Source organism: Pezoporus wallicus, unplaced genomic scaffold, assembly GCF_028554395.1.
Source record: "Pezoporus wallicus isolate ANWC-B61680 ecotype Strahan unplaced genomic scaffold, APGP_CSIRO_Pwel_v1 contig_8824, whole genome shotgun sequence".
Lineage (NCBI taxonomy): Eukaryota > Metazoa > Chordata > Aves > Psittaciformes > Psittacidae > Pezoporus > Pezoporus wallicus.
Window position 1 is genome coordinate 769007 of NW_026642442.1, and position 14053 is coordinate 783059.

The following is a 14053-nucleotide window of genomic DNA, read 5'->3' on the forward strand; positions in this document are numbered from 1 at the left end:
CCAACACAAACTGTTCCCACAGGAACGCAGAAGTGATAGCTCCCGTTCCAGCGCTGTTTGGAGAAAGACCTGGTCCCACTCGGAGGAATGGAGGGAAATACGCTGGGTTTTACCACTCACAGAGCGACTGACCACTGCTTTGAGGTGGGAAGTGCCAAGTACGGAACACCAACCCACTGCTGCTGTACCTGGAGACGGGTAGCAAGCCAAAGAAGAAATCTTAGCCGCCCCTCTTCCTCCTGCTCAAGAGGCAACAGAAAGCCTAATCCTGGGAGAAGGAGACTCCTCCACTGCAGGAGGCAGCTGGGGTAAGTTGGGCAGTGAAGGGCAAGGCGTTAATCCCCGGGGTTCTCTCGGTAAAGCCCGCACTGCCAGCACTCACCTGGGCCACCGGAGGAGCGGGGCCGCAAGCGGGGATTGGTCCACGGAGAGCATCCTCAAGGGCCACCTCCGCAAGGCGCCCCTCACCTCCGGGCCGGAGCGGGTGCGGGTCCTCCCTCCGGGGCTCGGCGGGGGGAGCGGGACCGGCACCCCTGGAGCCGCCCCCCCACCTCCGCCTCCCCGTAAGCCGCTTGGTGACCCAGTTGGGAGCGCGGGGGCCGGGCGGCGGAGGCTCCTCCCCGCTCCGCCGAAAGTTTGGTGCGGGCCGGCGGGGCTGAGCGCGGCCGGAGCCGGCGGCGGCGGCGGGGGCTGAGCCGGGCGCCCGCGGTCGGGGGCGCTCCCATGCGCCGGGCTGCCGGGGCCGCGCCGGGGCCGCGCCATGGTCAACGGCAGCGCCGGGGCCGGGCCCTGCAACGGCACCGCGCTGCCCCCGGCCCCGCCACCGCCGGCCGCAGGGCACAACATCGCCGCCCTGGTGCTGGGCATCGTCCTCATCCTGCTCATCGTGGGCGGCAACGGGCTCGTCTGCCTCAGCGTCTGCACGGAGCGGGCGCTGAAGACCACCACCAACTACTTCATCGTCAGCCTCGCCGTCGCGGACCTGCTGCTCGCCTTGCTCGTCCTGCCCCTCTATGTCTACTCCGAGGTGAGCACCGGGCTGGAAGGGCACCGCTGGGACTGGGGATCCTCAGAGTTACAGGGCTGCGGGGCGGGATCGGCAGGAGGCCAGGTGTTGAGGGTTAAAGCCCGTCTCCCTTTTGCTCCCCACCTCCGTCCCTCCGGATCGGGGCTGCCGTCGCTGCTGCTCAGCCCCTCGGGACAGCCCCAGCCCTGCTCCGCTGCGGGGACATTGGTGGTGCTTTCAAACCGCCGCGGCTTTTTCCTCACGGCATCTCGGCTGTCAGCATTGCAAACCCACTGCAGGACAGCGAGCGGTGACAGCGGCAGCAAGTTCGGGGGCTCCCCCGTCGTCCTGTCGGACCGTTGCCGAGCTGCAAATGCCCCGAGTGGAGATGCCCTTAGAGGGGGGGGGTCTCCCCGGGCCGGGTCAGCAGCTCTGGAGAGCCCCTGTGTTGCCATCAGCAAGTGGTTAGCAAGGGTCTGGCATAAGGTGAGCAGGTTTTGGTGGTAATCGTAGAATAGGTTGGAAGGGGACCTCAAGGATCATCTGGTCCAACCTCTCATGGCAAAAGCACAGTCTAGACAAGGCGGACCATAAGGGACACCTTTAGCCAGGAGTCAGGTTCCCATGTGGGGTTCAGAGGAGGAAGAGGTCTTTTTAGGGAGCTAAGTGGGATCGGTCACTCTACATCAAGGTGCTTTTGGTTAGGTTGCTGCAGGGCTCCTCCTGGCAGGTTCTATGGTTTGCACACGTCTGACCCTGAATGTGCTGGAGCCTTTGGGGGACTTTGGGTCAGGTTTCCTGTTCACCTCCTAGACTGGACAGCTGAGGGAAAGAACAGGAGCTCCGGAGGCTGAGTGGGTTTGGATCTCTCTGTAACAGGGAGAGAAATGTTTACTGGCAGGGGACTGGGGATGCCTTTGATTGTGGGGGGCTTTGTTGGATGGGGGTGAGGAGCCTCACTAGAGCCTGACCATCTCCTTCCCTGCTCCAGTGGATAAAAACATCACAAGCCAAAATTTCAGGGGTTTGTACCTACGTAGAAGAAAGAGCAGTCCTCTTCTTTCCAGACGTGGGGAGAGTCAGGACACAACCTTGTGTGCAGAGAGCAGCCCCAGAAAGCTTCAGTCTGATGAGCCTTGCGTTTTCTGACAGCCACATGAGTTGCAAGGTGGTGGCTTAATGCTTCATTGGGGAGTGAAAAGGGTTGGCCCCATGAGTGAGACCAAATGGTGCTCCCATCCTTGGAGGCAAACGCAAGAGCACACCAGCAGTGTTTGGTAGCATCTCCCTTCTCTCCCATGCCAGGGCTGCTGCTCAGCACCTCACAGGGGTGGGGCTATACTTAAGCAAGGCTGAGGATTAGGGTTTAGGATGCTTTTAGCCTCTCTACCTGGTTCTAGGACTATGCAAGACACTGTGACCTCTCTGAAGACAGGTATTCCGGAGGGACAAGCTCATCTGGGGACCATACCAAGAACCAATGAAGAACAGGAGCATTAGATCCCTTCTTTCCACCACACTGACAGGAACCCCCTCTGTGCTCTTTGGTTGTGGTGGTTTTGCTCTTCCTTCATAACCTCTCTGGTTTTGGTGGCTGGAAAGTCTCTGCCTTCATCCTTCTTCACAGCTGCTTTTTGCTAACTTGGATCTCCTTTTTCTCCTTGCTCTTTCTCTTGTCCCTCCATGCTTGCAGCTCCTGTTTCTATGGGCAGCCATGCACACTACTGTGGTTTCCTCTTGCCTGCAGGCTTGAGCTTTGCTGAGATTTTAAATGCAGGTTTATATGCTCTGAGGTACCCTTGAAAATGCTTCCATTTGGGCATCAGCATTGTGGGTCTTTCCTTGGGTACCACAGGCATCCCACAGATAATGATGCTCAGGCAATGGGTGTCCAGCCCTGCCTTAGAACCTTAGAAGTATGCTAAGGGGAAGTGAGAGTAACCATTGAGGCAGTGCCAGGGGATGGAATTCTTGTGGAGTTTAGTTTTTCTTTCCTTGGAGGCAAATCAAAACCAGAATCAGATGCTTGACAGGGGCTATAGTGGTTGCTGCTGTTTAAAACTAGCTGGAATTCTACTTGCATTCCGTATCACTGCATGGAGCCACTGACAATGCAGGGTGGCCAGTCCTGAACGTTCAGTTCAGGCTTTGTTCTCAGTGTGGGATTTTTCCTTGGTGGTTGTTTTTAACCTCAGTGCAGCTCCTGACAGAGTAAAAGTGACTTTGGGGGCTATTGGAGAACTGGAGAACCAGCTGAGAGGGGTTTTTTTGTTGAGCAGGAACACAACAATGATCTCTGTCCACTTCTTTCATTCAGCAGGAGCTGCTTGTTCATCTTGTGCTTTCTTCCTGCAAGAAGGCTTCTTGTGTTAGGTCTTTGGAACCAGCCCTCCCAGCCAGGCCTTTAGAAGACAGCTGGAGAGATTTAGCCTTTGAGGTGAGATCTGACATCCCCACAGATCAACAGATCTCCCACAAGCTTCGGAGAGGATGGGATTCCTTCCTGTGAGATGCGAGTTACCCTTTGCTGCTGTTCACAGAAGCTGGAACACAGTGTGAGAGGCCTTGATCTTGGCTGTTATTTCTAGTTGCTAAGAAAAGGTGATTGTGATGTTTCAGCTGCAGTGGTTGTCACCTGTTCTCCTTTTGTACTTCCAAAAGAGCCAGCCGAACCTCTTGTCACAAATAACCTCTTAGTCCATGGGGAGGATTCAGAGGGCTTGGCTGTAGGAAGCCGAGCTGCGTCAGTTCTCCCTGGATGCCCCTTGTTTGTGCCTGCAGGGTTGGAGGATTGCTGGAAGCAGGTGCTAGACAAGGGGGGAATTGGTCTGTGTGGTCACAGCTCGCTCTTTTCTGTACCATTTCACAGTCACTGCAGCCTCAGCGGGAACCAGAGCTTGGCAGAAGGGCAGGAAATGGGGCGAGCTAATGCAAACCTCCCCTGCTCCTGTCCTCTGCAGTGCAGCTCAGGGAGAAGCACCCCAGTGCGCGGTGGTGTTCTCTGATGATGAGCAGGTGTCTCTGCTCTGCTCTCGTGAGACCTCCCCTGGAGCATTGTGTGCAGTTCTGGGGTCCTCAACATAAAAAGGACATGGAACTGTTGGAACAAGGCCAGAGGAGGCCATGAGGATGCTCAGGGGCTGGAGCACCTCCTGTATGAAGACAGGCTGAGAAAGCTGGGGCTGTTCAGCCTGGAGAAGAGAAGGCTGCGGGGAGACCTCAGAGCAGCTTCCAGTGTCTGAAGGGGGCCTATAGGGATGCTGGGGAGGGACTCTTCATTAGGGACTGCAGTGACAGGACAAGGGGTAACGGGTTCAAACTGAAACAGGGGAAGTTTAGATTGGATCTAAGGAGGAAATTCTTTCCTGTGAGGGTGCTGAGGCACTGGAATGGGTTGCCCAGGGAGGTTGTGAATGCTCCATCCCTGGCGGTGTTCAAGACCAGGTTGGACAGAGCCTTGGGTGCCATGGTTTAGTGTGAGGTGTCCCTGCCCATGGCAGGGGGGGTTGGAACTGGATGGTCTTAAGGTCCTTTCCAACCCTAACTATTGTATGATTCTATGATTCTACTCCTGGCCAGTCCTGGTCCCACAACCAGTATAAAAAAGGACAGTCCTTGGCTCAGAACTTTGGAACTCAGCTGAGTGACCTGGGGCTCTGAGTCTCCCTCCAGGCATGCAGGAAAGCCTGTAGAGCAATCCTGCCCACAGAGCAGCCTCTCCTACGAGAGGAACATTTTTGGTGGTTTCTGCCCTGGCCTAAATCTCTCTCTAGTGCTCCCTGTGCATCGCTGGCACTTCCTCAGCCTGTATTTCTTTCCTCATTAATTTGTCCTGCCAAATTTACCTACCCAGCTCAAGGTAAGGCTTTGGACCTTAAGGAGAAAGTGCTAAAACGGCTGTCCCAAAGCTGGCCTTCCATAAAGCCAAATGTTGCTGTCACTTGTCAGTTCTGACCCTTCACAACCTGGAAGCCCCCTATGGATGCGAAGGAAGAAGCATCAGCTTTCCACCGGCTCAAAGCATCAGTTTCCAAACGGATGTGAGCTCCTGGCAGGGCCGTGTTTGCAGCCAGCTTCCCTCTAGAAAGAACTACAGCGTTAAAGCAAACCGGATGAGCTCGCTCTGTCTGGAGTGTTGGCCTGGGTGGAGGGGGATGAGCGCTCTTTGCCATGTCAGCCCCTGCTATCAGCACACGCACAGGAAGTCAAGCACCGACTGACGTGCGGTGATGCAGATGTGTCCAGCATCCTCCACCCATCTTGTTCAACCACAGAACAGGGACGTGTTCTGGTGCTTGCCAGTTGTTGGTCGCCACACGCCAGGCTGCCCTGATGTGCAGAAGGTGCTCCTCTTCCAACTCGCTTGGGAATCTCAAGTCTCAGCAGTATGACAGCGAGAGGTAAAAACCCAGCGAGAAAGGAGACTGCTTTCCTACAGCAGCCTTGGCTTCCTGTGGGGCTCTCCTAGCCATCAATCCACTGTCTGTAAGGCAACGATGGGAAGGAAGGGGGAAAGAGGTGGCCTGGGGCACTCCCAGCTATGCCCAGTAATTCCCCAGGAGCAAAGCCCTGCCTTTGTGTGAAGAGATTCCAGGGGAAGATACCAGAGTGAGCATGACAATGGGGGTTACCGCTCCCCTGCGGCAGTGAGGACACTCGGGAAGGCAGAGCCTCAGGTACTGTGGAGGTACTACAGGACCTCCTTGGGCGCTGAGTGGCTTTGCCGCTAGAAATCTGCAGGGAGGGAGCTGCATGGCTCCAAAGGCTTGTCTGTGTCTAACTGCTTCCTCTGCCCAGCGACTCCTTGACAATGGCAGGGAGTCCTCCTTAACTGGGGGCATCCCCAGCAGATGTCAGGCTGAGCAGCTCCCACTCTTGTACTCGCTGTAGAGCACCCGTCCTGCCTGCCTCGCTCACACCCCGCTCCTCCGATCCGCTCTCCTTAATCCACGCCGGTTTCCTGGGCTAACGAAGACGTCGGATGCAGGAGCTGGTGCCAGGAGCTGCCTACGGCAGCGTTACATAAACAGCTTCGCCGCTAAGATGTGTGCGAGCACGCAGGAGAGGAAATGCTTCCAGCAGCGCCTACCCAGCTCCTTCCACAGGTCGGGGCGGATGGGCCTTTCCAGCAGTCCCTCCACCTCACACATCCCAGGGCTGTAGAGCAGCCAGCACTATTACACAGGCTGTGCTCTTGGTCAGGGTGATGCTGTTCTGCAGCAGACTTCCTGGGTGTCGCTTGTGCCACTGGTACCAAAAGGGACCTTTGAAGCATCTCATAGGTGTGCCTGTGATGTTCTGTTGAGAGACCAGAGCTCTACCCTCCTCCAGATTTCCTGTGGCTCTGTGGGTGCATGTCATCCTTTCTGTGGCAGCGTTCAAGATTACTCAGTCCCAAATCTTACAGCTTCAGTGGGAAGAGATGTTCCTGTAGGCCTGAGTGGTGCCTGAGCCGCAGCCTCTGCACGCCATCCTGGGAGCTGGTACCCACCAGTGCTAAGGAGCCTGTTTTCAGTGACCAGTAATTGTGGGGAGGGGTCTTAGAATTCTGGGGCCTCGTGTTTCAGGTGCATGATCAGACTGACTTCTCACTCTCTAAACCCTTGACCTCAATGCTTTAAGCCAAGAAAGGATGCTAGAGCAGACGTGAGGCCCCCTTTGTCTCCTGTCCCACTCCCTCGCCTTCCTCTCCCCTTGCAGCTTCATTGTGTCCCCTGGAGAACGCAGAAGCCATCACGGCTCATGACAAAGGCCCAGCGTGAGCTCCTTGTGGGCATCTGGACAGTCCTTTGATGCTGAACTTTGCTCCCTTGCAAGGTGCATTACCCTTCTGATGGGTGTTGTAACCCTCTTAGCAGGCCTGGGCTCCTAAGGCTAGCACTTGTAGTCTCCCTGTGTGATGTGTTTGAGCCAGGTCCTCGCTGAGGACAGGCAGGTGCTTGTTTGGAAACACAGCTGGGCAGCTCCTCATTCACCCTGAGGCTGCTGCTGTTGGTGTTATCCCTATTTATCATCACCACCAAAGACTAAAGGATGTCTTTGTGCCCCCTGCTTCTCTGTGAGCCTCTTTGCAGGGCTGGCAAGAGGGGCAGGTATGAAGCTGCCCTGGGGTGCCACATGTGACAGGACCGAGACAAGAGCTGTTGTCACCAGTAGTAAGACTAAACCCTTTGGTCCTGTCCTGGCTCAGGCCCTCAGGAGCACTGGTGGTGTAAAAGCCCTGCAGGCAACAGGCTAGTTTGCAAGAAGGCAGATTTTTGTCCAGATATCAGCTGGGTTTAGGGATGGGGACATCAAAATGACCCGCCTGGGAAGGCAGCCTGCAAGGGTGTTTGAGAAGTCAAGTCCCATCTCCTGCCATCCACTGTCCTACAAAATACTTTCTATAACCTCTTTGTATTCAGTTATAGACTGGTTTGTGTTGGAAGAGACCTTAAAGCTCCTCCAGTTCCAACCCCCTGCCACGGGCAGGGACCCCTTCCACTGGAGCAGCTTGCTCCAAGCCCCTGTGTCCAACCTGGCCTTGAGCACTTCTCTGTAAGAAGCAGTTGGAGTTGTTCCTCCTCTGCACATCGTGGTTGAACCAGAACCTAGGTGCCGTTTGTAAAGAGACCACAGTGGCTGCGTGTGAGCTTACTGACATTGCCAGCCCTGGTTGGATGAAGAAGCAGCCCGGCTGCACCTGGAATATCTCTGGGAAAGAGGCTTGTGTCTGCAGCAGTGACCATTATCACCTTCCTATAAACCCTTCTTGTCTGCTATGGAACACTGAGCTATGGGCAGACCATGGCCCATAAGGTTTTCCATCCTCTTCCAAGAAGTCCTGCCTGGAGGTTTGTGGCCAATACCCTCACCCATGTGAGCTCAGCCAGAGCTGTGTACCACCAGCCTTAGAAGCAATGCAGCAGGTAGGCTGGCAGGGGGGTTATATTGGAGCTCTTGGGAGCTCTGTTCTGTTTTGATAGGGGAGGTCCTTTGCCTCCCGGTCATGTCTTGCTGTGCAGCTCCCTGTGGCCTCTGGTTCTCCATCCCTGGCAGCGTTCAAGACCGGGTTGGACAGAGCCTTGGGTGCCATGGTTTAGTGTGAGGTGTCCCTGCCCATGGCAGGGGGTTGGAACTGGATGATCTTAAGGTCCTTTCCAACCTTAACTGTTCTATGATTCTAACAGCAGCACCACTGATGAGCATCACTGCGGGGAAACAAGGGGCCTTGTGCTGAAAAAGCAGGGAACCTGAAAGTGCCACTGGAAGTGGAGTCCCTCTGGAGCACATCTTAGAGGCGGCTTGAGCCGTTTATGGTCCCTAAAGCCCTGCACTGTGTACCTCGATGGGCTAATCTTCTCCTGTGATTAGGAACCTCTCGATCACATGGCCCTGCAAAGCCAGCTATGCCTCTAATCCAAAGGCCCTCACCCCTCCGAGAGGTTCTTGGCACATTTTGCAGTCAAGAAACACGGTGCTACAGGAAGCCCTCGCCCAGCGTGGTCCCCCCCAGGCAGTGCTGGGGGTCGGTGGGGAAAGGGAAGGGTTTGAAGCATTTCCTAAGAGCCCAATGTGAATCTCTCAGCAAAGGCTGTGTCCTCCGGAGGTGCTGCCAGCCCCACAGCTCTTGTCCTTTTCAGAACCAGTTAGCTCCCCAAGGTTTTGGAAGCCCAGAATCAGATTTGACCTTGGCAGGATCCCAGTTGAGCTCGGTGGCACCTTGGGGCTTGGTTTGTCTGATTCAGCTCCCAGATTCACTTTGGGGTGGCTGATCCATGCTGCAGGAAGCGTTCGGGTCTGAAGCCAGCCCTTCCCGGGAGGTTCAGGCTGGCTCTCAAGGAGATGGCTGTATAAAAATAGCCAGTTTCTTCAGCATCTCCTTCGGCTTTGCAGCTCCACTAATCATAATCCTGTGCGTGACATCATTACTGCCTGGCATTAATCCTGCCAGAGCGGCTCTGGCAGGGCCAGGGGCTCTGCTCCTGCCCAGCCTTACGTGGCTGGGTCCCTTGTGCCAGGATGGATGAAACCAGAGCCTGCTCTTTCGCATCTCCACGTGAACAAATCCACGCTCTCACTGGCTGCATGGCACCAGTGAAGTCAGACTCTGCGGGCTCTGGGTGGCTGTTACTATAGCTTTGCTTTGGGGAGAGCCTGGGGAGTAGCAGTGTAGTAGGGGTGGAAGTGCCTGGCTCCCTCTGGGGTCCCCTGGCTGTGTGCCTGGGGCAGTGGGGCTGCTCAGGGCATGTGCTCTCAGTTCACGTACCGCTCTCGGCCGTGTAACCTGTGTGTAAGTGCTGGGAGGTGCCACCTGCGTTCCTGGGCGCCTTTCTTTCATCTTCCTGAGCCTAAACTAAAGCCCTTTCCCCTACTTCACCTGTTTTAGAACCAGGTACGGTGATGCAGTAATTGTTTCTCTTCTTGACTTCATCCCATCGCTCCTCGCTTGGCACTGGAACGTGGTAGAACTCTCCCCACCCTTGGCACCTCCTCTGCTGTCCCCATGCAAGGTGTTGGGCTTATTCCTCACCCCCTTAAGATGCTGGATTGGGCTTTTGTAGCTTTCCCCCTCATTTCCTAGCAAGAGCCGCCCCAGGATGCTCAAGGCTGGTCCCAAAGGGTGTGTTATGGAGTAACCCAGGGATGTGGTGGCATGGCAGCTCTGTCTCCAGGGGATGTGCGCAGCTTCAGGTGTGCTTCCTGAAGGGCCATGTGCCCCAGAGCAGCTCCATGCACACAGATGAAGTACGGATGTTCTAAAGACGGATACATAGCATATAATGATATGTTATATATGGTTTATGTACTTTACTATGTATTACCATAATATAGGATGTATGAATCCATAGGCATCATAGGATCATGGAATGGGTTGGGTTAGAAGGGACCTTAAAGCTCCCCCAGCTCCAACCCCAACCCCTTCCACTGGAGCAGCTTGCTCCAAGCCCCTGTGTCCAACCTGCCCTTGAGCACTGCCAGGGATGGGGCAGCCACAGCTTCTCTGGGCACCCAGTGCCAGCGCCTCACTGTATGTTCTACATTAGATTGTTATATGTTCCACAATGCAATGATCCCTGTATGTATAGATGTTCTATATTTATATATTAATGCACTGCATAATAAATAATTGGTTGGACAGAGCCTTGGGTGCCATGGTTTAGTGTGAGGTGTCCCTGCCCATGGCAGGGGGTTGGAACTGGATGATCTTAAGGTCCTTTCCAGCCCTAACTGTTCTATGGCTCTATAATAATATTAATTAATTGATAAATTATAGGGATTAAAATGTAGGTATATAAAATAGAAGTAAGTCCCTGGGATACATATCTATTTATATATATGCATATTTTTATATAACACATTGCATATACATATAAATATATAATAAGTTATATACATTGCAAGTAGCAATATATTTGTTATAATATTTATTACAATAATATATATTTATAAGGGTAAGAGTATATGTGCAGTATGTATAGTGTTTGGTGCTTTGCCAAGTTCCAGGGGCATTTTGTATTTCTTGTATGCAATCTAATTTCTAATTATAAATACAATAACTTTGGATCTTATTTATAAATACATATATTTATGCATTATATATAGGTATGTTATATATATTATATATATATGTGTGTGTGTTTGTGCAGGCCAAGGGGCACGGCTTGAACCTGCCCGAGGGGAGGCTGAGCTGAGCTCTGAGGCAGAAGCTCTTCCCTGGGAGGGTGCTGAGGCGCTGGCACAGGGTGCCCAGAGAAGCTGTGGCTTCCCCATCCCTGGCAGTGCTCAAGGCCAGGATCTTTCAGGTCCCTTCCAAGCCAGAGCCCTCCGTGAGCCTGTGGTTCTAGGGACCTGCCCAAGGAACGCTTCAGGCTGCAGGCACCAAACCCGTGTGGGGTGGATGAGAGCTTTGCCCCAGTGCGGCACGGGACCGGGGGAGCCTTCCCTCCTCCGAGCTGCTGAGCTGGGCTGGAGGGGGCTGAGCTTGAGCTGAGCGGGGGTTTGAGCCCCTCTTCATGGCAGGGGAAGACAGAAGCAGCTTCTCTTGTGCTAGCGGTACGGTTCTGATCAAAATGCTGCTGCTGGGCTCGTCCTGGGGGCAGTTCCCCGGCGCACGGAAAGGAAGGCGACAGCGCTTTTCTCCTGAGCTCATCCTCGCCTTCCCGTTGCCAAGAGCCGTTCCTTTCAGAGCACATTCCTGTTCCACGGGCTGGCATCGACAGAGCACGAACCCTGGCGCCGCTGGGTTCCTCCGGAGGATTATTTGGGGTACAGAAGCGTCCATCCTTAACTCGATGCCTTTTACACAGCAAAGCCCGCACTTGGGAGCGCCGCAGACCAACAGCACCGGCTCCTGGCCTCTCGCTGGCAGCCCTTCTGCTTTACCCTGGTGCCTGTGGCTGGAGAGCAGAGCAAGAGACAGCGTCCGACCGCCTTGAGCAGCCTGGCCTCGGGCTTAGTGGGACAGACCCACCCGGTTGTGTAGCACGCTGCTCCCATCGGCTGCAAACAGGGTGTTGGAGCAGCTGGGACATGGAGTCTCTCCCTGCTTCCTCAGTGACCTGTGGCTAGGGAGTGCTGAGCCCTGCGTTACTGGGGGGGGGGGATTTTGGGGTGGAATTTGAGGAGTTTGGGGTTTTGAGCCCGCTGGCTCCCATTAATGGGCCTCTGCACCCTTAGTGTGCGGTGTGAGGCTGTTCAGGGTCCCGCTCACTCGGCAGTGCTGCTGTGCAGCTCCATTCTGCAGCCAGGCCGGGACCACGACGTCCTAGTGAAGCTGTGAGCCCTTGTGTGGGGTTAATCCCGTGCGCTGCTGCTTTGCTGGGCAGGGATGAGCATGCCGGGGCAGGACGGCTCCGGGGCAGGCTGCTCACCTGGAGGGGAGCGTGAGGCATGGAGCTGTTTGATGGCATTTTCACACAGTGGGACAGGGCATCTGCTGATCCCGGGGATCTTTTCAGTTCCAGGGAGGTGTGTGGTCCCTCAGCACGGCGCTGTGCGATGCTCTCATGACCATGGACGTGATGCTGTGCACGGCCTCCATCTTCAACCTCTGTGCTATCAGCGTGGATCGGTAAGTGCCTTCCTCCTCCTCCTCCTCACGCCAGGGGAGGGAGTGCTGTGTCCTGGCACCAAGCTGCTTCCCCACAGACGCCACGCTCTGCCCTTCCATCCTCCCCCATCACCGCCTTTGTGTCCGTCAGTACCCTTGCACAATGGCATGATAAGGGCAGAGCTGCCCCTTTGGGTGCTCTTCGGAGCGGGTGACTGGCTGTAGCCCAGGCCTCGGCGCTGCAGGTGAATTAAGCAGTGGGAAGGGCAGTGGCAAGAGGTTTGGGACTCACATTACCAGTGCTGGCCCCACCATAGTGGGACTGACCCAGGCGGGGCCTGTGTTGGCAGGTTTATCGCCGTTTCAGTCCCCCTGAACTACAACCGGCGACAGATCGACCTGCGGCAGTTGATCCTCATATCCACCACCTGGATCTTCGCCTTTGCCGTCGCGTCCCCCGTCATCTTTGGCCTCAACAACGTCCCAAACCGGGACCCCAGCTCGTGTCAGCTGGAGGATGACAACTACATCGTGTACTCCTCCATCTGCTCCTTCTTCATCCCCTGCCCCGTCATGTTGGTGCTCTACTGCGCCATGTTCCAAGGACTCAAGCGCTGGGAAGAAGCCCGGAAGGCAAAGCTCAGGGGCGGCATCTACGGCGCCAACAGGAAGCTCTATCAGCCCGGCCCCTTCATTGCGAGCGAGCAGACCAGGCTGGAGCCAGAGCAGTGCAACCCCTACGCCCTCTCCAGCCATCCCGGGGACTGTGGGATGAGCAACGGGATCCACACGGTCTCCTACCCCCACCTCAAGTACCCGCAGCCGGGACACAGTCGGAAGCAGGCCAAGATCAACGGCCGGGAGCGGAAGGCCATGCGGGTGCTGCCTGTCGTTGTTGGTGAGGAGCGGTTGGGGATGGCTGGGCAGGCACATCCTGTAGGACTTGTCTGAACCTGGTGAAGCCAACACCCTCCTTGGCCTCCCCTAGCAGGAGCCATATGGCCCCAGGATGCTGAGGACTGGGCTTTGTCCTCGCTGGACGGGGTGCTGGTGGGACAAGGGCCACCTTGTTCACCTCCCCAGTGCTCAGGTCCTCCTCCCTCTTCCTCACATACACTTGTTTTAACGCCCACCCTCCCCGTGTCCCTGTGCCCATTGCTCAGCATCAGGGAATGATGATCCAGGGGAAAATCTCAGCATCCCTTTGAGCAGGGCAGTGCCACCAAACACGTCCCCTGGGACAGAGCAGGAGCACCTACAGCGTTCGTAACCTAACCTCTCTTGGCAGCTTAAAAGCAAATCCAAACTCCTCCGTAACAGACTTTGCACCAAGGTTTAGGACAAGCAAGGCATCCTTGGCTGGGTGTAAGCGCAGCCCTCTGCACCAGCCCATCTGCTGCTTGTGCCTCGGGGCCCTCTGAGCTCTCCCCCTTCTTGTTTAGCCCAGGCTTGTGTTCAACCAACCGCTTTTTTTGTCAAGTTCATCCCTTTTTCGTTAAACCAACCCCTTTCTACCATTTCACTGCCCCTCCGCAGGTGCTTTCCTCTTCTGCTGGACTCCGTTCTTCGTGGTCCACATCACCAAGGCTCTCTGCAAGTCCTGTGCTGTGCCCACCCAAGTCACCAGCACCGTCACCTGGCTGGGCTACGTCAACAGCGCCCTCAACCCCATCATCTACACCGTGTTCAACGCCGAGTTCAGGAACTTCTTCCGCAAGGTCTTGCACCTCTTCTGCTGAGCCCCAGGGGAGGGGGGGTTTGTATGGTTCATTAAAGTTCTATTTCTGCCTAAGGGCTGCTGTCTTTGCTGGGGGAGGAGGGAGAGGGGAAGGCTGCAGGTCCCCAGCTGCTCCCAGCAAGGCGTTACAGGTGAGTACTCCTGGATGCAGCTCTGGTGCTTGGTTAACACCTGGTGCTTGGTGTGAGCAGCAGAGGGGCGGCAGGGCTGGGCCTGGCTTTGAGTTGAGCTGCTTGGGCTGGGCTCGCCTTCTCTGAGCCGGCACCAAAGGAACTGA

General features: G+C 55.6%; 1 protein-coding gene across 2 annotated transcripts; it reads left to right on the plus strand.

The window, feature by feature from the left end:
* The first annotated feature begins 726 nt into the window (after window positions 1–726).
* DRD4 (dopamine receptor D4) lies at window positions 727–13826 on the plus strand. 2 transcript variants are annotated; one of them, XM_057430585.1, is made up of 5 exons: window positions 727–1027; window positions 3324–3443; window positions 11947–12059; window positions 12389–12936; window positions 13575–13826. In XM_057430585.1, exons 1-5 carry the CDS (start codon window positions 761–763, stop codon window positions 13775–13777), a joined length of 1251 nt encoding a protein of 416 aa, XP_057286568.1. In that variant the 5' UTR covers window positions 727–760; the 3' UTR covers window positions 13778–13826. The 2 variants fall into 2 exon arrangements, with proteins under 2 accessions (XP_057286568.1, XP_057286569.1); XM_057430586.1 differs by lacking the exon at window positions 3324–3443.
* The last annotated feature ends 227 nt before the right edge of the window (window positions 13827–14053 follow it).